Source organism: Stigmatopora nigra, chromosome 11, assembly GCF_051989575.1.
Source record: "Stigmatopora nigra isolate UIUO_SnigA chromosome 11, RoL_Snig_1.1, whole genome shotgun sequence".
Lineage (NCBI taxonomy): Eukaryota > Metazoa > Chordata > Actinopteri > Syngnathiformes > Syngnathidae > Stigmatopora > Stigmatopora nigra.
The window spans coordinates 14,817,247-14,836,604 of record NC_135518.1 but is presented as its reverse complement, the minus strand read 5'-3'; the positions used below and the strand labels follow the sequence as shown (position 1 = coordinate 14,836,604).

General features: G+C 61.4%; 1 protein-coding gene across 1 annotated transcript in view; it reads right to left on the bottom strand.

The window, feature by feature from the left end:
• The window catches only part of ttn.2 (titin, tandem duplicate 2), a 144,223-nt gene that overhangs the window by 51,196 nt on the left and 73,669 nt on the right, over positions 1-19,358 (bottom strand). The window contains exons 146-196 of the mRNA XM_077727514.1: positions 19,230-19,335; positions 18,938-19,134; positions 18,541-18,846; positions 18,303-18,456; positions 18,040-18,164; positions 17,850-17,968; positions 17,547-17,727; positions 17,157-17,459; positions 16,590-17,066; positions 16,209-16,511; positions 15,970-16,126; positions 15,764-15,906; positions 15,572-15,690; positions 15,314-15,491; positions 14,944-15,228; positions 14,574-14,867; positions 14,194-14,493; positions 13,814-14,122; positions 13,435-13,646; positions 13,019-13,333; positions 12,828-12,942; positions 12,441-12,743; positions 12,180-12,361; positions 11,965-12,094; positions 11,741-11,892; positions 11,520-11,667; positions 11,204-11,424; positions 10,958-11,054; positions 10,545-10,841; positions 10,167-10,466; positions 9,734-10,048; positions 9,328-9,551; positions 9,099-9,249; positions 8,754-9,035; positions 8,367-8,669; positions 7,957-8,262; positions 7,550-7,831; positions 7,261-7,448; positions 7,067-7,178; positions 6,760-6,898; positions 6,483-6,643; positions 6,250-6,401; positions 6,025-6,181; positions 5,630-5,911; positions 5,202-5,501; positions 4,113-4,406; positions 2,027-4,028; positions 1,189-1,876; positions 839-1,103; positions 430-756; positions 48-332 (exon numbers count right to left, since the gene is read on the bottom strand). Of these exons, the coding sequence (XP_077583640.1) occupies positions 48-332; positions 430-756; positions 839-1,103; positions 1,189-1,876; positions 2,027-4,028; positions 4,113-4,406; positions 5,202-5,501; positions 5,630-5,911; positions 6,025-6,181; positions 6,250-6,401; positions 6,483-6,643; positions 6,760-6,898; positions 7,067-7,178; positions 7,261-7,448; positions 7,550-7,831; positions 7,957-8,262; positions 8,367-8,669; positions 8,754-9,035; positions 9,099-9,249; positions 9,328-9,551; positions 9,734-10,048; positions 10,167-10,466; positions 10,545-10,841; positions 10,958-11,054; positions 11,204-11,424; positions 11,520-11,667; positions 11,741-11,892; positions 11,965-12,094; positions 12,180-12,361; positions 12,441-12,743; positions 12,828-12,942; positions 13,019-13,333; positions 13,435-13,646; positions 13,814-14,122; positions 14,194-14,493; positions 14,574-14,867; positions 14,944-15,228; positions 15,314-15,491; positions 15,572-15,690; positions 15,764-15,906; positions 15,970-16,126; positions 16,209-16,511; positions 16,590-17,066; positions 17,157-17,459; positions 17,547-17,727; positions 17,850-17,968; positions 18,040-18,164; positions 18,303-18,456; positions 18,541-18,846; positions 18,938-19,134; positions 19,230-19,335 (13,743 nt within the window). The remainder of the gene's footprint in view (positions 1-47; positions 333-429; positions 757-838; positions 1,104-1,188; positions 1,877-2,026; positions 4,029-4,112; positions 4,407-5,201; positions 5,502-5,629; positions 5,912-6,024; positions 6,182-6,249; positions 6,402-6,482; positions 6,644-6,759; positions 6,899-7,066; positions 7,179-7,260; positions 7,449-7,549; positions 7,832-7,956; positions 8,263-8,366; positions 8,670-8,753; positions 9,036-9,098; positions 9,250-9,327; positions 9,552-9,733; positions 10,049-10,166; positions 10,467-10,544; positions 10,842-10,957; positions 11,055-11,203; positions 11,425-11,519; positions 11,668-11,740; positions 11,893-11,964; positions 12,095-12,179; positions 12,362-12,440; positions 12,744-12,827; positions 12,943-13,018; positions 13,334-13,434; positions 13,647-13,813; positions 14,123-14,193; positions 14,494-14,573; positions 14,868-14,943; positions 15,229-15,313; positions 15,492-15,571; positions 15,691-15,763; positions 15,907-15,969; positions 16,127-16,208; positions 16,512-16,589; positions 17,067-17,156; positions 17,460-17,546; positions 17,728-17,849; positions 17,969-18,039; positions 18,165-18,302; positions 18,457-18,540; positions 18,847-18,937; positions 19,135-19,229; positions 19,336-19,358) is intronic.

Here is a 19,358-nt window from a genome sequence, read left to right as displayed (position 1 = left end):
GGATGCGTGTCCCACTTCCCGCCGTTGAAAATGTACAAGTGTCTCACCGAGGACCTTGACCCGGACAAAGACGGCCTTTTCTCCGGCCGAGTTGGACAGAGTCAGGGCGTATTTGCCGGAATCTTCTCTGGTGCTCTCGGGGATGACCAGGAAGGACATGGTGTCCACTTGATCCACATGACCTCGGCGAAGCACGTTGTCCACGCCCACACGCTTCCAGGTGACCTTGGGGGCGGGGCGTCCTCTGATCACGGCGAAGAGCCGGATCGGACACCCGGCCCGGACGGAGAGGCCTTTTCTCAGACTGGCGTCCAGTTCGATCTCGGGCGCCTCTGTTGCCGGAGGGGGGGGGGAGAACAAAAATTGTTATGGCGCTTAGTACTACTTATGCCTGGAGGACGCTGGAGTGGAAAGCATTCTTCTCCTTACCTAGAATCTCCCTGGGCGAAACGGCCTCCTTCAAGTAGGCGTGACGACCCCAGCCCACCTGGTTCTGGGCAGAGACCTTGAATTCATACTCTTGTTTCTCGTCCAGCAGTCCGATGGTGAACTCTTTGAGGACCAGGGGCCCATTGGTGTCGATCCTCTTCCAGCCCTCGCCGGGCTTCTCGGGGTCCACTTCGCTCTTGACTCTCATGTCCAGGCTGTAGCCCATGATGGGCGCGCCGCCGTCGTACACCGGTTTGGACCAGGAGAGGGTGATGGAGGTCTTGGTGCTGTCAGCCACCTTCAGGCCGGCGGGCGGGCCGGGGGGTTCTGGAGAGAGGTTGAGCGGTGAGTGAGCGCACATTTGCCGGTCGACCACGGGTCGACCGAGCGGCGCGTTAGGTCGACTCACCGATAGGATCTTTGGCGGTGACGGGTCTGCAGGGCTTGCCGGGATCTCCCAGGCCCACCTCGTTCTCAGCCTTGACTCGGAACTGATACTCGTGGTTGGGGATCAGGTTGGTGACTTTCATGCGTCTCTCGGGGATGGCGCTCTTGGTGCACGGCACCCAGCGCACCGCCCTCTTTTCCTTCCTCTCCAGGATGTAACCCGTGATGGACTTTCCTCCGTCGTTCTCGGGGGGAGTCCACACCACCGTCATCTCCTCTTTGCTTATCTGTAAGAAGAATAGGCGGGTCGGTTCAGGTCCACCGTTCCGTCCCGTTCCGTTCCGTCCCGTCCCGTCCCTCCTCGCCACCTACCTTGGTAACCTCGGGGGCATCGGGAGGTCCGGGTCGGTTGAACTGCGTCCTGACGGTGACGGGCTTGCTCTCCACGGCGGGACCGCTTCCCATCTTGTTCTCGGCCCGCACTCTGAAGATGTACTCGTTGCCGTCCACCAGGCGAGTCACGTTGCAATAGGGCGTCACCACCGAGGCCGAATAGGTGGACCAGACCATTCTCCTGGTCTCGCATTTTTCCAGGATGTAGCCGTCCACCTCGCAGCCGCCGTCGTCCTCGGGCGGGTCCCAGACCACTCGGCACTTGTCGGAACCGACGCCGGCGACGCGGAGGTTCCTGACGGCTCCGGGCACGTCCAGGACGTTGACGTTGGCGTAGGCCGTGAAGCTCCCGGCCGGGTTGGTGGCGGTGATCACGTACTTGCCCGAGTCCGGGCGCCTGGACTTGGTCAGGAGGAATTTGGAGTAGTCGCCGCCGGTCTCGTAGCTGATTCTGGGGTTGTCCCCGGTGGCCTTGTCCTTGGTCCACTTGACTTGGGGCTGAGGCTTTCCGCGAAGGGAAGCTTCCATCCTGACCGACTCGCCCGCCTTGACCGTCAGGGTCCCGCAAAGTTTCAGCTCCAGGACGGGCTTCTGGATCTCTTCCCGGACCAGGACGTCGGCCAGTTTCACCCAGCCGCTCTCTCCTCCTTCGTTGACGCTTTGGACCCTGAAAAAAAATCCAAGATGGAAGATCCGTGACCACCGGGCACCCTCGGGTGACGCAAACACACCAATTCATTGAAGCCCCGTGACGCAAACTCACACACACAATCTATTTTTTTTTGCAATCAACTTTTGGTCACGGCGGTGGACGCACCTGAAAGCGTAGGTCTGGTTTTCCACGCACTTGTCCGCCAAAAAGAAGGTGTCGGTGAGGACGCCGGCGTTGAGTTTTTCCCATTCCGTCGCGTCTTTAGCCTTGCACTCCAAGTTGTAGGAGAGGTTGGGGCTGCCGCCGTCGTAGTCTGGCCTCCTCCACCTCAGGTAGACGTAGTTCTTGCCCAGGTCGGCCACCCGGAAGTTCTCCGGCTCGCCGGGTCTCTCGATGGGGTCGACGGCCAGCACGGGGACCTTGGTCTCCACGCCGGGCCCCGGTCCCATCTTGTTTTCCGCACAGACGCGGAAGAAGTATTGGTGGCCGTCCCTCAGCTTGGTCTTGATCTTGCGGTTGGTACAGTGGGAAGAGATCACGGACCACATGGCCACGCCGGGCTCTCGGCACTCCACGATGTAGTTGGTGATCTCGGAGCCGCCGTTGTCCGGCGGGGCCTCCCAGTTGACCATGCAGGAGTCCCTGGTGACGTAGGTGGCGTGCAGGTTTTGGCAGTGTCCCGGCCGGTCCAGGACGTTGACGGTGATGCGGCAGGAGGCCTCTCCGCCCACGTTGGAGGCCTTCAGGGTGTACTGTCCGTGGTCGGCCCTGGTGGCTTCCTTGATCTTCAGCTGGACCACCGGGAGGTTCTGGCCCAGGGTGAGCCGCTGGTCGTTCTCCAGCGCCGTCTCCCCCTTGGACCACAGCACCTCGGGATCGGGACGGGCCCTGACGTAGCCCAGCACGTTGACGTTGTGTCCGACGCGCACGGTCACGCGTTCGCGGCACGAGGCGTCCATCTCGATTTCCGGCGGGATCAGGATGTCCCGGGCCGTGACCGACTCGGGGAATTCTTTGGACTCGCCGTCGCCGATCATGTTGGAGGCGTAAACCCTAAACCGGTAGGTCTGGCCCCGCCGAAGGCCCCTGGCCGTGTAGGCGCACAGCTTGATCAGGTCGTCGGCGTTGACCTTCTTCCAGTCCCCGTCCTCCGCCTTCATTTCCAGCGTGTAGCCCAGAATGGGGCTGCCGCCGTCCTTGGTGGGCTTCATCCACACCAGGTCGGCGCCGGAGCTGCTGTAGTCCTTGACCTTGGGGTTGAGCGGGGCGCCGGGCACGGTGATCTGCCGGCAGGGTCTGCAGAGGTCGGACACGGGCGAGGGCCCGCTGTAGCCGGCGCCGTTCTCGGCAAAGACCCGGAATTCGTAGTCGTTGCCCACGAAGAGGCCCTGGACTTTGTAGCGCAGGTCTTTGCAGGGCGTCTTGTTGACGCGGATCCACTTGCCCCCTTTGTGCCGGCGCTCCAGCAGGTAACCGGCGATGGGGCTCCCGCCGTCGGACAGGGGCATGGTCCAGCCCACGGTGACCGAGTCCTCGGAGATGTCGGAGGGCAGGGGCTTCCCGGGCGGGCTGGGCGGCATGAAGGAGTGCTGGGCCACCGTGGGCTTGCTCTCCAGCGCCGCCCCCAGGCCCATCTTGTTCTCGGCGCGAATGCGCAGCACGTACTCCGTGCCCTTCTGCAGCCGCGTGATGCGCAGCTTGGTGGCCAGGCTTCCCGAGCTGACGCCGCCCCAGGTCTCCTTGTTGGAGTCGCGCTTCTCCACCACGTAGTTGGTGACGGGGGTGCCGCCGTCGTCCTTGGGGGGGCGCCACTCGATGGTCATGGAGTCGGGCGTCACCTCCAGGATCTCCACCGGCCCGACGGGGGCCGCCGGCACGTCCAGGACGGTGACGTTGAGCGCCGCCGTCTTGGTGCCGGCCAGGTTGGAGACGGTGAGCAGGTAGGTGCCGCTGTGCTTCCTGGTGCACTCGTTGATGGTCAGGACGGTGGAGAAGTGGTCCGTGTCGATCTTGACGTTGCCGCCGGTGGCCACCTCCTCCCCTTCCGTGGACCATTTGGCGACGGGGATGGGCATTCCTCTCATGATGGCGGGCAGCCTGATGGTGGTGCCGGCCTTGACCACCACGCCCTCCGTCAGCTTGACGTCCACCTCCAGGATTGGCGCCACTGCGGGTCACACGGGGGTCGTTTCAGGCGGGTGGCCCGGACGCTCGGGGCCGGGCCTTGCCGGGGACAAATAGAGGCACTCACCCAGCTTCTCCTGGCACAGGATGGGAACGGTGGTGTCGGGTCGGCTCAGGCCGACGGCGTTCTCCGCCCGGACTCGGAAGCGATAGGTCTTGCCTTCCTCCAGGCCCGTCACGTGACTCTCGGGGATGCTGACCGTCTGCCACTGGTGCCAGTCCCTGGCTCCCTCTTCTTGGTACTCCACCAGGAAGCCCGTGATTTCACTGCCGCCGTTTCGATCGGGCCAATTCCACACCAGCCAGACCTCCGTCTTGTCCACGTCCACGTGGTGGAGGTCTTTGGGCGGCCCGGGAGGGACTGCGCCAAAAACACACACACACACACACACACACACAAATATTAAAGAAAAACCAGGAAATAGAATATACATCTATAATCTTCATTTCAATTTGATCCTAAAAGAGAAAGTTGGCACTCGTGATTGACTTGGTCGGGCCGCACAAAATGAGGCGGCGGGCCACATTTGGCCCGCGGGCCGCCACTTTGACACCGGTGTCTTAGGGGATGCTACATTTTCATTCGTGTGTCCAATGCTTTGCAAGAGGTTTCCTCTCTAAAGGTTGGAACCAAAGCACTTTTGAGGGGACAGCTTTTGCCTCAAGCTGTCCAGCAGCAACCGACTGAGGTGAATGACAGAGTTTAAAGGTGGAATCAATCCACCAATCCACTAATTGCACTCAAAGGACATTCAATCTATGGGGGTTGGGCTGCTGTGGGTGAGGAGGGGAGGGGGGAGCTTTCTGCTCAAGCCGTCGTCCAGAAGTGACAGAGCAGAGCTGACTGACAAAATGGAAGGAGTGGGTGGGGGTTGGGCTGTGACAAGCAGCTGATTCCAATCCACTGATTGCAGTCGCAGGACACTTAGTATTGCGGAATACTTTCCTCTATAGAAGTTGAAACCAAAGCACTCACTTTTGGCCCCTTTTTTTTAAGTTTGCGCAGCCCTGTTAAGTAAAAGACTACCGTATTTTCACGACTATAAGGTGCACTTAAAAGTCTTACATTTTCTCCAAAAAGGGTGCCTCATCGTCAACTTGATTTGACCAGTCACATTTTAGATATAATGTTGACATTTTTTGAAGAACAACTCACAGAGCGGATTCATGGCTTTGATGGCCTTTGGCGTCTCCACGTATTCGCTGCGACCGTATTGGTTCTCGGCGGCCACTCGGAAGTTGTAGGCCAGCCCCTCGGTCAGGTGCTTCAACATCATGCTGCGTTTCTTTGAGGTGGAGCACACGGGAACCCACTGGGTGGATCCCGAGTCTTTCTTCTCCACCACAAAGTTGGTGATGCGGGTGCCTCCGTTGTCCTCGGGATCTTTCCAGGACAGGTAGGCCGAGTCGCTCCGGACGTCCGACACCCGGAGGTGCTGGATGGGGCCGGGTTTGTCTGGGGGGGAACAAATCGGTGCGCCCGCGTCACTCCCCGGGGCCAGAAGGTGGTTTCGCCTGTTAGATAGTGGCCACCCCCCTCCCCCTCCCCCTAGCAAAGACCCAGGTGTTAGCGTGGCCCCTTACCAAAGACCAAGACCGTGCAGGTCACGGTCTTGGAGCCGGCGGGGTTTTCCACGGTGAGCGTGTAGTTGCCGCAGTCCCCGCGGTTGCAGAACCTCATCTCCAGCTTGGTGCCCTCTTGGTTGCTCTCGATGTCAGCCCGGGTGGGAACGTGGGCCTCGTTCTTCTTCCACACCACGGAAGGGAAGGGCATGCCCTTGACGGCCGCCATCAGAGTGATGTGAGTGCCGGCCAGGGCCTTCACTTCCCGAGTCATGGCGGCGTCCAGAATCAACTCTGGCGCTTCTGCGGGTGGGGGGGGGGGGGGGGGGCGACGGACAAAGACCGACGTTAGCTGCCCTGCCAAATTGCAGACTGAAAATGTTTTTCTTTGGTTTTTTTGTACTGGTTCCGCTCACCGAGTCTGTCCCTCACTCGGATGGGTTCCTTGATATTAGCGGGATCCGACTCCCCGGCCGCATTGACCGCCTTGACTCTGAAGCGGTACAGGGCGCCGTCCTCCAGGCCGACCACCTTGAACTTGGTCCCCTGGCAGGAGTCTGGAGTGTGGTTGACCTGGGGGAGCAGAGAAAAGCCAGGGGTCACGCACATCCCGTGGCGCGGTGACAAAGCCACGGGCTGACCTTCTGCCAGTCCTCGTCGCCGGCTTTCTGGAACTCCAGCAGGTAGCCCAAGATCTTCCCTCGACCCGTATCGGCGGGCGGCTCCCAGGACAGAGTGACCGACTCCTTGCTGTGGTCTACGGCCTTGAGATTTTGCGGGGGGCTCGGCTTGACTGTGGGAAAGAGCGGCTCAGTTTGACGGAACCCAATGCGGATTTCCGGCCTCGGACGCACGGCCTTAACCGACGGCTTACCGATGGGATCTTTGGCAAAGACCGGCTTGGACGGCGGGCTGGGGTCACCCACGCCCACCGCGTTCTCTGCGCTGACTCTGAACTCGTACTCGCAGCCCTTCAGCAGGTCCAGGACTAAGTATTCCACCGTGGGGATCTTTTCAGTGGTGCAGCGCACCCATCTGGCAAACAAAATGAATCCAGATCTGTTCATGGCCGCTCCCGTCCACGGTCAAACAAAAGCCGTTGGAGAACTGAAGAAGTACTTTGAAGCCAGAGCGGAAAAAGTGGCCTTTACCTGTTGGCCATGGTCTCCTTCCGCTCCACGATGTAGCCCGTGATTGGCTTCCCTCCGTCGGCCGGAGGCTCCCAGCGGATGAGAGCGCGGTCACGGTAGACCTCCTTAACGGTGGGCTGTTTGGGAGCGTCGGGCACCTCTGCAAAAAAAGAGTGGCCTTGAGGATTACGGAGGAAAGGGGGGCGGGGGTCTCCTGGCCGGCGGAGAACTAGGGTCGGGCCCGCCCGCACGTGGCGAGCATTGTCTTTGGTCAAAGATTTGATCCGACACTGGACAGAGGGCACTTTTACGGCAGACGGTGACTTACTGAACTTGTCTCTGGCCCTGGTCTCGGCGGACAGCAGAGGATCACTGATGCCGTAAATGTTCTGGGCCATGATCCTGATGACGTACTCGCGACCCTCAATCAGTTTGGGCACCTGCATTTGCAAAAGGCCGCAGTTACAGCGGGGCTACGCTTCAGCTGGCCGGCATGCAAAGCTCTGCCGTCAATCTGCCAACCCTGCAGGTGGTCCTGGTGCAGGACGAGGTGACGGGCATCCACAGGTCTCTGTTGGTGTCTTTCTTCTCAATGACGTAGTTGGAGACGGCGCAGCCGCCGTCATCCAGGGGAGGTTTCCAGGAAATGACCATGTGATCGGTGTAGACCTCGTCAAAGACCACGGGGCCCTCGGGTGCTTGGGGTCGGTCTGAAGGAGGTCAAGGAGAACGCGCATTACTAGCGTCCACGGGCGAGAACCTCCCCAAAGGGTCGGGGTGCGGACGGCGCTCCCGCGGCTCTTTCTCTCACCCACGACGGTGACGGCGCAGATCCCGGTTCGGGTCCCGGCCGCGTTGTCCACGCTGACGCGGTAGCGCCCGCTGTGCTCCCGTTTGGCTTTGGCCAAGTGGAGACTGAGGAGTCTGGACGTGCTCTGGACGGCCACGTCCTCGTCCGGCTTCAGCTCCTCCTCGTTCTTTGTCCAGGTGATGGTCGGCGCCGGTTTGCCGCCGTAGCGTCCGGACAGCGTGCAGCCGTCTCCCACCTTCACCACCATTTTGTCTCGGAAGTCCAGGTCGAGATCGGGGGGTTCTGAAGGACGGGAAATGACAATCACGTAGGGGCCGAAAGTTGCGCGGTCACCGCGCTTTCTCTGCCGCGGGAAAGTTGCGCAGTCTTGACACATTTGACACAATGTTGGGTTGCCTGTCACTCACCGAGCTCGTCTTTGCACTGCACGGGCTTGGTGGCAAAGGAAAATTTGCCTTGTCCCACCACGTTGACGGCGGCCACTCTGAACTCGTGGCTGGAGCCCTCCTTCAGTCCGCTCAGCGTGAACTTCCTGTCCATCAGCTTGTCCGGACCGCCCACGCGGATAAAGTTGTCCCGGCCGATGGCGCGGGACTCCAGGACGTACCGGGTCACCTCTGCGCCGCCGTCGTATTTGGGCGGCCTCCAGGCCACCGAGATGGAGTCTTTGGATACGCCCGTGACGATCAGGTCCTCCGGGCGCTCGGGTACGGCTGCGTGGTAGGAAAATTGCTACGTTTGTCCGGATTCTATTGGAGGGACGGCCGGGGGCAAAGACCCGAGAGCCGCCCGCTCGCCGCTTTTTCACGAGACTTACAGACGGGGTCTTTGATGAGCACCACTTTGTCGGTCTCCACGAAGGGTCCCATGCCGATGATGTTCTCGGCCGCGATGCGGAAGAAGTATCCTTTCCCGTCCAGCAGTCCCTGCACCACGGCGTTGTTGCGGGTCACCGTGTAGGACACGGAGGTCCAGCCCATGCGGTCCGACTCGCGCTTCTCCACGATGTAGTTGGTGATGGCGGAGCCGCCGTCGTCTTCCGGGGAGTACCAGGTCAGCTTGCAGGAGTCACTGGTCAGATTCTCGCCGGCAAAGGGCAGGCCGACCGGTCCGGGGACGTCTGCGGGACACGCGTGCCACTTTAGCGGTCGCGGCCCGGCCGCGAGACGCCGGCGTCTCGCGGTCGGTCCTCGGTGAGACTCACCCAGGACCTCCACGATGACCGCCTTCTTCCTCTCGCCGCCCTCGTTCTTGGCGCAGAGCGTGTACATGCCCTGGTGTTGTCGTTTGCAGTCCTTGATAATCAAGGAGTTGGAGATGCCGGTGGTCTCCACCAGCGCCTCCTCGGGCACCCGGCCGTCATCTCGGCACCAGCTGATGGTGGGAGCCGGCTTGCCCGACACGTAAGCGATGATTCGGATGGTGGCGCCGGCGTGCACCACAATCTTCTCCTTGACCGAGGCGTCCAGGTCCATTTCGGGCGCGACTGAGGAACAAAGCTCGGTCAGCAAAAAAAAAGGCTCCAAATGGAAGAAGGCGGGCATCTCACTGGTCCTGTCTCTGGCTTCAATCAGCTCGGACACACGTCCCGGCTCTCCCACCCCGGCGGCGTTGACGGCTCGGACTCGGAAGCGGTACAGACCGCCTTCCTTGAGACCGGCCACCACAAACTTGGTTCCCCGGATCTCCGTGTCCTTGGCCTGGACGGAAGGCGGGACGGAAGTCGGGACGAAAGTCGGGAAAGTGGCCTCAACGGGGGGACGGCGGTCTGGCTTTACCTTCTCCCAGTTCTCTGGGGTTTGGTCTTCCTTCTCTTCTTCGCCACTGATCAGTAGCAACCTTCTCTGGGCCCTCTTGGCCTCCTCTTCCTTGTCCACCTCCTTGAATTCCACAATGTAGCCGGTCACCTTGGAGCCTCCGTCCAGCAGGGGAGGAATCCATTCCAGCTCCACCGTTGACCTGGTCCAATCCGTGACTTTAGGAGTAGGTGGGCCTGGCGGCTCTGCGGGTACACGGCAAAGGGAGTGGCGTGAAGGATGGGCACATTTCAAGACATTGTCAAGGACACTGTGGCAGAGAACTCATGCAACGACTTGGTCAAAACCCGCGGGAAACTAGTCAGGTAAAATAGCTTAACTTATGGCAAACGTTAATATTCCAGGGGATGACTGTAACGGCACTTACTGATGGGGTCCCTGCAGAGCACGGGGTCGGAGGGCACGCTGGGCAGACCGCATCCGGCGGCATTGGCGGCACTGACCCGGAACTGGTACATGGCGCCCTCCACCAGGCCCGTCACGTCCCAGTTGTTGCCCAGGGGCAGCGCCCGGATGGGCTGGCGGTTGACGCGGGCCCAGCGTTTGCTGGTGGTCTCCTTCCTCTCGATAAAGTAGCCGGTGACCGGGGAGCCGCCGTCGTATTTGGGCTCCTCCCAGTTGACCGTCATGGACTCCAGGCACACGTTGGTCACGGTGGGCTTCTCGCACTGGCCGGGAACGGCTGCACCGGAACACAACACACTTTTGCTCCAAATCTCCAATACGAGAGCTTTTTAAAGCAGCTATTTCTACCAGCTGTCCAAGAGGTCAAGTGGCATCCTTTGACGCATTTGACTCACTGAAAAGGTTCCTGGCCTTCTCCGGCTCGCTGAATAGCGGCGGCCCCACTCCAAACTTGTTCTGAGCCATGACCCGGAACTCGTACTCGTGGTTCTCGGTGAGCCGAGTCACCAGGTAGGAGCAGTCCTTGGGGTCGTCGGACACGTGCACCCACGACTTGCGGTTCTCCTCGCGTTTCTCCACCACGTAGTTGGTGATCTTCGAGCCGCCGTCGTCCAGGGGCGCCTTCCAGGCCAGCCCGATGCGCTCGGCGAACACTTGGGTGAACTGCACGGGTCCCACGGGGGGCCCGGGCGGTCCTGCGGTCGGGGGGCCCCGTGTTAAAAGCCGCGTCGCCGAGGGCGGTCGAACGGCGCCGTCACGCATCCCTCACTCACCGTAGATAAAGACTTTGACGTCCTTGCTGACAGTGCCCAGGCTGTTGCTGGCCGTCAAGCTGTAGAGGGCGCTGTCTCCCCGGCCGGCCTGCTGCAGCAGCAGCGTGCACTTGTCGCCCGTCACCAGTTTGCCGAGGCGCTGGTCGTAGCACACGGGCGCCTTCTCCTCGGGCGTGGCCAGCTCGGCCTTGTGCCAGGTCAGGCTAGGGAAGGGGCAGCCGCTGACCTTGGCCGGCAGGCTGAGGTCAGCGCCCTCCTCGCCCTCTATCACCTCGCGCAGCTCGATGGCCGGCGGGCCTGAAATGGCCACGGAGGGGGCAAGAGTTGGAGGGAGGCCGCAGATTGCGGGCCACAGATTGCGGGCCACAAATTGCGGGCCACAGATTGCCGACCACAGATTGCGGGCGACTTACGCGTCTGGTCCTTGATGAAGAGCGGTCCGGCGGTGGCCGAGGGCCGACTGGGTCCGGCCGCGTTGACGGCTTTCACGCGGAACTCGTACTCGCCTCCCTGGAAAAGACAGAAACTCATTGTAAGTCGGGGCCAGGAAACCCATACGTGGCTCTTTCCGTGGGTGTCAGAGACTTTTTGTCCAAATCACACATTTTGCCTTACAGTCCTTGTTCTGGACGGCTACTTTTTGGGGCGGAGCCACCCACCTCGTTGAGGTCCTCCACCACGAAGCTGAGCTCTTCCACGTCTCTCTTGTTGCACTGCTTCCACGTTTCCTTCTCCTTGCCGCTGGTGTCCCAGCTCAGGCGTTCCACCACGTAATGTTTGACGGGAGAGCCGCCGTCGTTTTTGGGAGGCTCCCAGCTCAGGGTCACCGTGTTCTTGGTCACCAGGTTGACCTTCAGCTTGGTGGGAGGGTCCGGCGGGTCTGTGGGCGTAGACGCCAATGAGGGTCGGTTCAGTGCCGGCCAGCCTTACCCTTTTGGGGTTCGAATGCCTGATTCTAGTGACGGGTGGGCTCACAGATGGGGTCTCGCGCTTGGACGGGATCGGCGGTGACGGCGAACGGACCGAAGCCCAGACGGTTCTCGGCTCGCACTCTAAACAGGTAGTCCTGTCCTTCCAGGAGGCCGGGGACCACGTAAGCTTGACTGGCGCAGGCCGCGTTCACCTGAGCGCCCGACGGACATTTTGCGTGATTCGACCGTCCCTCTTGGACATTTTTTTTTCCGCCGCCAGCCCACCTTTGTCCAGGCCTTATCGGCCACAGATTTCTTCTCAATGTAGTAGCTCTTGATCCTTTCTCCGCCGTCGTTGTCGGGCAGCTTCCAGATCAGCCTGACGGTCGATCGGGTGACGTCCGTCACCTTCAGGTCTTTGGGAGGTCCGGGGACATCTGAAAGGCGGGCGGGCGGAGCTCAATGACCGGTCTACGTCACCCGGCCGTCTCAAAACAAAGAGGACGCACCGAGGACGTTGACTCGGACGTTGACGTGTTTCTGTCCGGACTTGTTCTTGGCTGTGATGGTGTAGCGCCCGGAGTGGCTCCGCAGACTGACGGGGACGGTCACCACGGACGTGGTGTCTGTGGATTCAACCTGAGGGGGGGGAGGAGGCCAAAAGACGTTGAGCCTGACCGGGAGTCAGCGCAATTTTTGCCCTTGCGGAAGAACCAGAATTGACCTGGGAATCCACGGGAAGCGTGTGCAGCTTGTTCTTCTTGTGACATTTGGCCTTGCCGTCAAAGTCCCAGGTCACCTTGGGGACGGGCCGGCCCTTGACGGTGGCCGGGATCACGATGGGATCTCCGGCGCGCACGTACAGCAGATCGTCCACCGCCACGTCGATGCCGATGGACGGCGGGACTGAAGCGGGAGCGCAAACGTCAGCCGCCGGTGAATGCCCAGAGGTACGGCCGCGACCCCCCCCCCCGGGAACACTCACGCTGGACTTCTTCAACCAGGACCTCGCCGGTGCGGGGGCTGGGGTCCGATTCGCCGATGTCATTGACCGCGATGATCCGGAAGCGGTAGCGCTTGAGCTCGCGCAGGTTGGGAACGGTGAAGCGGGTGTCGGGGCACGGCTCTTCGTTGACCCGCACCCAATCCGACTTGCCCTCGTCCTGGATCTGGACGATGTAACCCTTGATGGGGCTCCCGCCGTCCTTGTCCGGTGGCTTCCAGGTCAGCGTCACGTTGTGCTTGGTCTTGTCGGCCACCACGGGAGCGGCCGGCATGCCGGGGGGAGCTAGGACAACACAAAGCCACGATGCTTGGGTCTCGGGGACGCCGAGGCGCGGGCGGGCGGGCCGGTCACCGGGAGTTCACTCACTCAGAGGGTCAACGGCAAAGGCCGGGTCGGACGGCGCGCTGAACGGTCCGGTCCCGGACGAGTTGGAGGCGGCCACGCGGAACTCGTACTCGCTTCCTTCGAAGAGGCGGTTCACCTACGGGAGGGGGGCACTGGCGTCACCCGTTTGGCCGGCATGTCTCGGGAGGAGTCCCAAAGAGCAAAAGGCCTACCTGGTACTCCCAGCCTTTGATGCCCCGCTTGGTGACGGGCATCTTGTTGACTCTGGCCCAGTAGGCGGAGCCCCTCTCTTTTTTCTCCAGCCAGTAGCCGATGATCATGGAGCCGCCGTTGTCCCGCGGCGGCTCCCAGGTCAGGGTCACGGAATTCTTGGTGTACTCGGTGACGCCGGGTTTCTCCGGCGGGCCCGGAAGCCCGAAGGGGTCGGTGATCTGAACTTCCTCCGTGTCGCAAGGGTCGGACTTTCCGTAACGGTTCTCGGCCCGGACGCGGAACTTGTAGGATTTGTTGGTCTCTAGATTCCACACCTGGGGGAAGACAATGTGAGAACAAGGGTCGGCCGGCTTGTTTTAGCGAATGTGTGTCGTTAGAACAACGTCTTAGCGAGCCCGGGCCTAGCGGGACCTACCCGGTACTTCTTGTCAATGACGGTGCTAGTGAGCTCCACCCACTGGGGCTCAGCTTCTCCTTCTTCCGGTTCCTCCTCCATCACTTCCTTCCTCTCCACAATGTAATTGGTGAGCTCGCTGCCACCGTCGTCCAGGGGGGCGTCCCACTGCAGCTGGCACGACTCCGCCTTGATGTTGGACACCGCCACGTTCCTGGGAGGGAGCGGCCGATCTGGGCAGAAGGAGAAGGTTCAGTCCGGGCCTTCAGTCTGGGCCTTCAGTCTGGGCCTTCAGTCTGGGCCTTCAGTCTGGGCCTTCAGTCTGGGCCTTCAGTCTGGGCCTTCAGTCTGGGCCTTCCGTCTGGGCCTTCAGTCTGGCTTCAACTGCTCTTGCACTCACCTAAGACCATGACCGATATGGTGTGCTTGGCGGAGCCCATGTTGTTGGAGGCGGTGACGGTGTAGCCGCCCCGGTCCTTGCGGCCGGCCGAGGGGATGGAGAGAGTGCTGGTGCAGTTCATCCTGCCCGTGGTGGCCGTCTCCATCAGCAGATTTTCCGTGGGCTCGCCCAGCGCCACGTCGTCCTTGGACCACTCCACTTTGGGGATGGGCAGGCCCAGGATGTCGGCGGGGATCTCCACGGGCTCGCCCTTCTTCACCGTCACGCTGTCGGCCTTGAACGTCTTCAGCATGTGGATCTCGGGGGCCACTGGGCGGGACGGACACCAGACATTTTGTGGTCAAGCCGGGTGACCCGGCCAGCTCATTATTAATTATTACCTTCGTCGTCTTGGATGACCACGGTCAGCGGGATGGACGGTTCGCTTTCCCCGATCAGGTTTGCGCATTTGATGCGGAATTCGTACATCCAGTCTTCTTCCAGACCCTCCACGGTCATGCTCATGTCGGGACAGATCTGGGCGTTGCAGGGCTCAAAGGCCTGCTTGTCTTGCCGCTTCTTCTCCACAAAGTAGCCCACGACGGGACTGCCTCCGTCGTTGCGAGGCGGCTTCCAGGCCAGCGTGATGGAATTCTTGGTTCTCTCCGTGTAGTGGAACTTCTCCGGGGGCGAGGGCGGACCTGCGCCGACCACAGCGTCACGCAGAGCCGCCGGGGTCGCCGACGGAGGTCTCCGACGGAGGTCTCCGACGGAGACTCACCTTGCGGGTCCACGGCGGCGATGGGTCCTATCTCCACCGGCGGTCCCATGCCGTACTTGTTCTTGGCGCTGACGCGGAACATGTAGTCCTGTCCCTCCATGATGCCCACGCACTCGCATTTGGAGGAGGTGGTTTCCACGGGCTGCCTCCACGTGTGCATCTTGGCGTCTTTGCGCTCCACCAGGAAACCCGTCAGGTCGCTCCCGCCGTCGTCTTCGGGGTCATCCCAGTTCAGGAAGATCATCTTTCTGGTGACCACCACCGGCTTCAGCTCAGTGACCGGCCCGGGGACATCTGCCGGCGGGAAGGTTTCCGTCCGTCTCTCCGCGGGCCCAGCGAAAAGTGGCTCTTTATGCCGACGGGCGCTTACCCATGACCTCCACCCGAGTGAAGGCAGACCTGATACCGCTGGGGTTGCACGCCGAGACCGAGTATTTGCCGCAGTCCTTCCTCTGCGCGCTCTTGATGAAGACGGTGCTGTTGTTTCCTTCGCTGAGGATCTCCACGCGAGCCTTGTCGGGTTTGGCGTCGTCCACGGTCCAGGTGATGGTCGGATAGGGTTTGCCGGTGACCAGCGCCGGGACACGGACCGTCTCGCCGGCCCTGACCACCACGCCGTTTTTCACTAAAACGTCCAGCTCCACCACGGGCATTTCTGCGGGGGCGAAGCGGGGAGCGCCAATGAGAACGGCGCCGCCTTTGATTCGGGGGCGGCGTCCGCCGTCGGCCTCCAGGCCCACCTGCGGGATTCCTGACGAAGACCGACTCGGTGAAACCCGGGGCTCCCTCTCCCGCCGCGTTGCAGGCGATGACTCGGACCAGGTATTTGGCGCCCTCGCGGACTCCGTACACGGTAAATGCCTTGGTCTTCCAAGGGCGTTCCGTGGACCTGGACCAGTCTTTGGAGCCGGCCACGGTCTGCAGAAAAAAAGAGAGAGAAAGATAAGCAGACTTTTCCCGTTTTTGCATCCGGCGCAAGTGAGTCGGTGGGCGGGCACCTTGTCCACATGGTATCCAAGGATCTCTCCTCCACCGTTGTCGGCGGGCGCGTCCCACTCAACATCGATGGAGTGATCCGTGGTGGCCACCACTCGAGGGACGGGCGGTCCGGGGGGCACTGTGCAAAGGAAGAGCAACCGTGTTCACCCCGGTGAGCGCGCAGATGGGCCCGGGCGGGAAAATCCACGTACGGATGGGGGCTTGCGCCGTCCTGGGATCCGAAGGAACGCTGAACTTTCCGGGGCCCGCCTGGTTCTCGGCCGCCACTCTGAAGATGTACGTCAGGCCCTCCACCAGTCCCTCCACATTTAACTCGGTGGGGGAAACCATTTCCCTGGAGAAGACGTCAAAGTTACGAGACGGAGACAGAGTTGGAAGGGTTGGCGGCGTCCCCCACCTGTTGACCCGTGCCCAGTGGGAGCTGTTGATCTCGCGGCGCTCCACCCAGTATCCCAGGATGGGGCTGCCGTTGTCGTCGGGCCGGTCCCACATCACCAGCATGCTGTGGGCCGTGACCTCGTCGATCTCGGGCTTCTCGGGAGCCTCGGGGGGTTCTGAGGAGAGCGCGAGTCATCAAAAACCAGCTACCTCAAAAAGCGCAAGCAAGCAACTCGTGGTCGGAGAGACTCTTGGTACCGAAAGGGTTCTCGGCCAGGACGGGCTTGGAGACGCAGGGAGGACCGGCCCCGTACTTGTTCTCGGCCACCACTCTGAAGATGTACTCCTTCTTCTCGATGAGTTTGGGCACCAGGTAGCGGCACCCTCTGAGCGTGGAGGTGACGCAGCTGTATCCCAGCTCCATCTTGGAGTTGTCCTTCTTCTCCAGCGTGTAGTTGATGATCTCGCTGCCGCCGTCGTCCTTGGGGGGATCCCACTTGCAGATCACCGAGTTCTTCCTCACCTCTTCGAAGCAGAAGTTGACGGGCGGTCCGGGGGTGTCTGAGATCATAGAAGGAAAAAAAAGGGGGTCAGGCACCGGAGAGCTGGGCCGGGAGTCGGGTCAAGCGGAGTTCTCACCCAGGACGTTGACCTGGCAGGTGGCCGAGGCCACGCCGTGGTCGTTCTGCACCTTGACGGTGTAGACGCCGTGGTCGGGGCGGAGCGAGTCTTTGACCACGGCCGTGGACTCGCCCCTGCGGCCGTTGTCGATGCTGAGCCGCTCGCCGATTGTCGGGTAGTCCACTTCTTCCTCGGCCGCCTCCTCTTTCTCTTCCACCTTCTTTTTCTCCTCTTCGACCTTCGGCGCTCCTTCTTCTTGTTCTTTCTCGGTTTCTTCAGCCCCTTCCTTGGCTTCTTCCTTCTTGTCCACCTTCTTTTTCGGCGCCCTCTCCGACCTCCCGCGCGGCGCCTCGGGCCGGATCGCCCGCTCGTTCCGGTACCAGGTGATCTCGGGGTAAGGCGAGCCGGAGATGTTGGCCACCAGGCGGATGTCGCCGCCCCGCTTCACGTCCAGGCCGGACTGAAGGCTGCCGCTCAGGAAGACCTTTGGAGCGTCTGATGACAAATAGAAGAAGGCGGAGCTGAGCGAGCGGGAGTCCGAACGAGCGCCCCCGGTGGCCCCGCCCCCACAGCGAGTATCCTCACCGACTGCGTCCAAGGCCTTGACAAAGAGGGTGGCGCGAGACGGATCGCTGACGCCGGCCGAGTTCTCCGCTCGGACCCTGAAGGCGTAGCTCTCGGCCTCGGCCAGCCCTCTCACGGTGTAGGAGAGCACCGGGACCAGGAAGTCGTTGCACCTTTCCCAGGTGTCCTGGCCCTTCAGCTGGCGCTCCAGGATGTAACCCATAATCTTGGCGCCGCCGTCGTACATGGGAGGTTTCCAGGTCAGCGTGACGGTGCCCGAGGTGGGATTGTGGGTCTCCACGTCCACCGGCGGGTCGGGACGATCTGAAGCGGGTGGGACATGACTGGCTTTTTTTCTTTTCTCTTCCCGATGTGGTCTGGACAAAGGACTCGACCGCCGTCGGTTCTTACGTTTCTGGTCCTGAGCGATGACCGGGTTGCGGAGCTCCACGAACTCCCCTCCTCCAATCTTGTTGACGGCCCGGACCCTGAAGTAGTACTCTCCGTTGGGGATGAGGTCTTTGACGTTCCAGCTGACTTTGTTCTCCCCGGACATCACGTTGACGTACGTTCTGCGGCCGGCCTCGCGACGCTTTGACGGGACAAAAAGGGAGGATTTACGGTCGGGGATAGGGCAGACGTGGCCGCGATCATGGAAAAAGTAGCCTTGGTCGCGAGAGTTCAAGTCGCCAGAGCGGCTTCCGACCCACTGACCTGCAGCACATAGTGAAGAACCGGGGTGCCCCCGTCGTAATCGGGAGGATCCCACGAGACCTTGCAGGTGCTCTTGGTGATCTCGGAGGCCAGGATTTCCTTGCACGGGCCCGGAAGTCCTGCCGTCCGGAAGGAGGTGGCTTAGAAAGCCGCGGGGAGGAATAGAAATGCGCCCACGGCGCCGGCTCACCGATGACTTTGACGTTGATGGTGGCGCTGGCCGCTCCCAGTTTGTTTTCCAGGGTGACTTTGTACTGGCCCGCATCAGAGTGAAGACTACTGGCCACCTCCAGGTGGCAGGACGTGTACTCTTGCCTGGCGAACACAAATCACGGCTTCACTTAGCACGCTACTTCAAAATGAAATGATACGTGTCCCACGTGTCTACTTTGGACACAAACTGCGAGCCGTCAAGGGTGGTCAAAAAGCATCCTGCTGAGCGGCAGCACCCACCTCAAGCCCAGGCGCTCGTCGGCCTTCAGCTCCTTGCCGCCTTTGTGCCAAGTGATTTTGGGCGAGGGCACGCCCCTGTAGGGAACCGGGATGTCCAGTTTTTCCGTCTCCACCACCACCAGGTCCAGAGTCTGGAATTCTAAGGTGGGGTTGCCTGCCGAGCAAAGCCGAGCAAAGCCGCGCCCGCGTCAGACGACTGGAAGAAAGGGAGAGAAGTCCGGAGCGGCGGGACACTCACAGTCCGAGTCTTTGGCCACCACGTTCTCGGAGATGTCGGAGGGTTCGCCGTCTCCCACCGAGTTGACGGCCCTGACCCTCAGGATGTACTCCTTGTCGGGCACCACGCCTTCCCGCACCGTGTACTTCAGCTCCTTGACGGGACGGGAGTTGACCCTCATCCATTTCTCCGTGCCGGCCCGGCACATCTCCACGTGGTAGCCGGTGACGGGAGAGCCGCCGTCCTTCAGCGGAGGTTTCCAGTCGATGGACAGGAATTGCCGCCCGGCGCCGGTCACGTGAAGCTCCAGGGGAGGAGACGGAACGCCTGCGGGTCGGGGGGGGGGGGGGGAGCCCAGCCGAGATTAGGGGGCTTTGGCCCGAGACGAGGACCACCGGTGGCCCTTTTCTCAACTGACCTGTGGGATCTAGGATGCCGAGGATCTCGGTGGGTTCGCTGGGGTGGCCCGTGCCGGCCTCGTTTTCCGCGCGCACCTGGAACTGAACTTCCGTTCCCTCGATCACGTCCGTCACCCTGTACTTGCAGTCGGGTCCCGAAGTCTTTCCGCACTTGACCCAACGGGTTCCCAGCTTCTCCTTCTTCTCGATGGAATACCTGCGGCGGCCGTGACGTCTCGGTGAACGGGTCGCCGAAATTCAAGTTGACGCAAAGACTATTTGGCTCGCACGCCTCCCGCTCAGAAGCAATACCTGAGGATGGGTCGGCCTCCGTCATTCTTGGGCGCCTCCCATTGCAGGTCCACGAATCTCTTGGTGACGGCGTCGACGGCCAGCGCGTACGGCGGCCCAGGAGTTGCTGGAAAGAAAAAAAAAGGCACA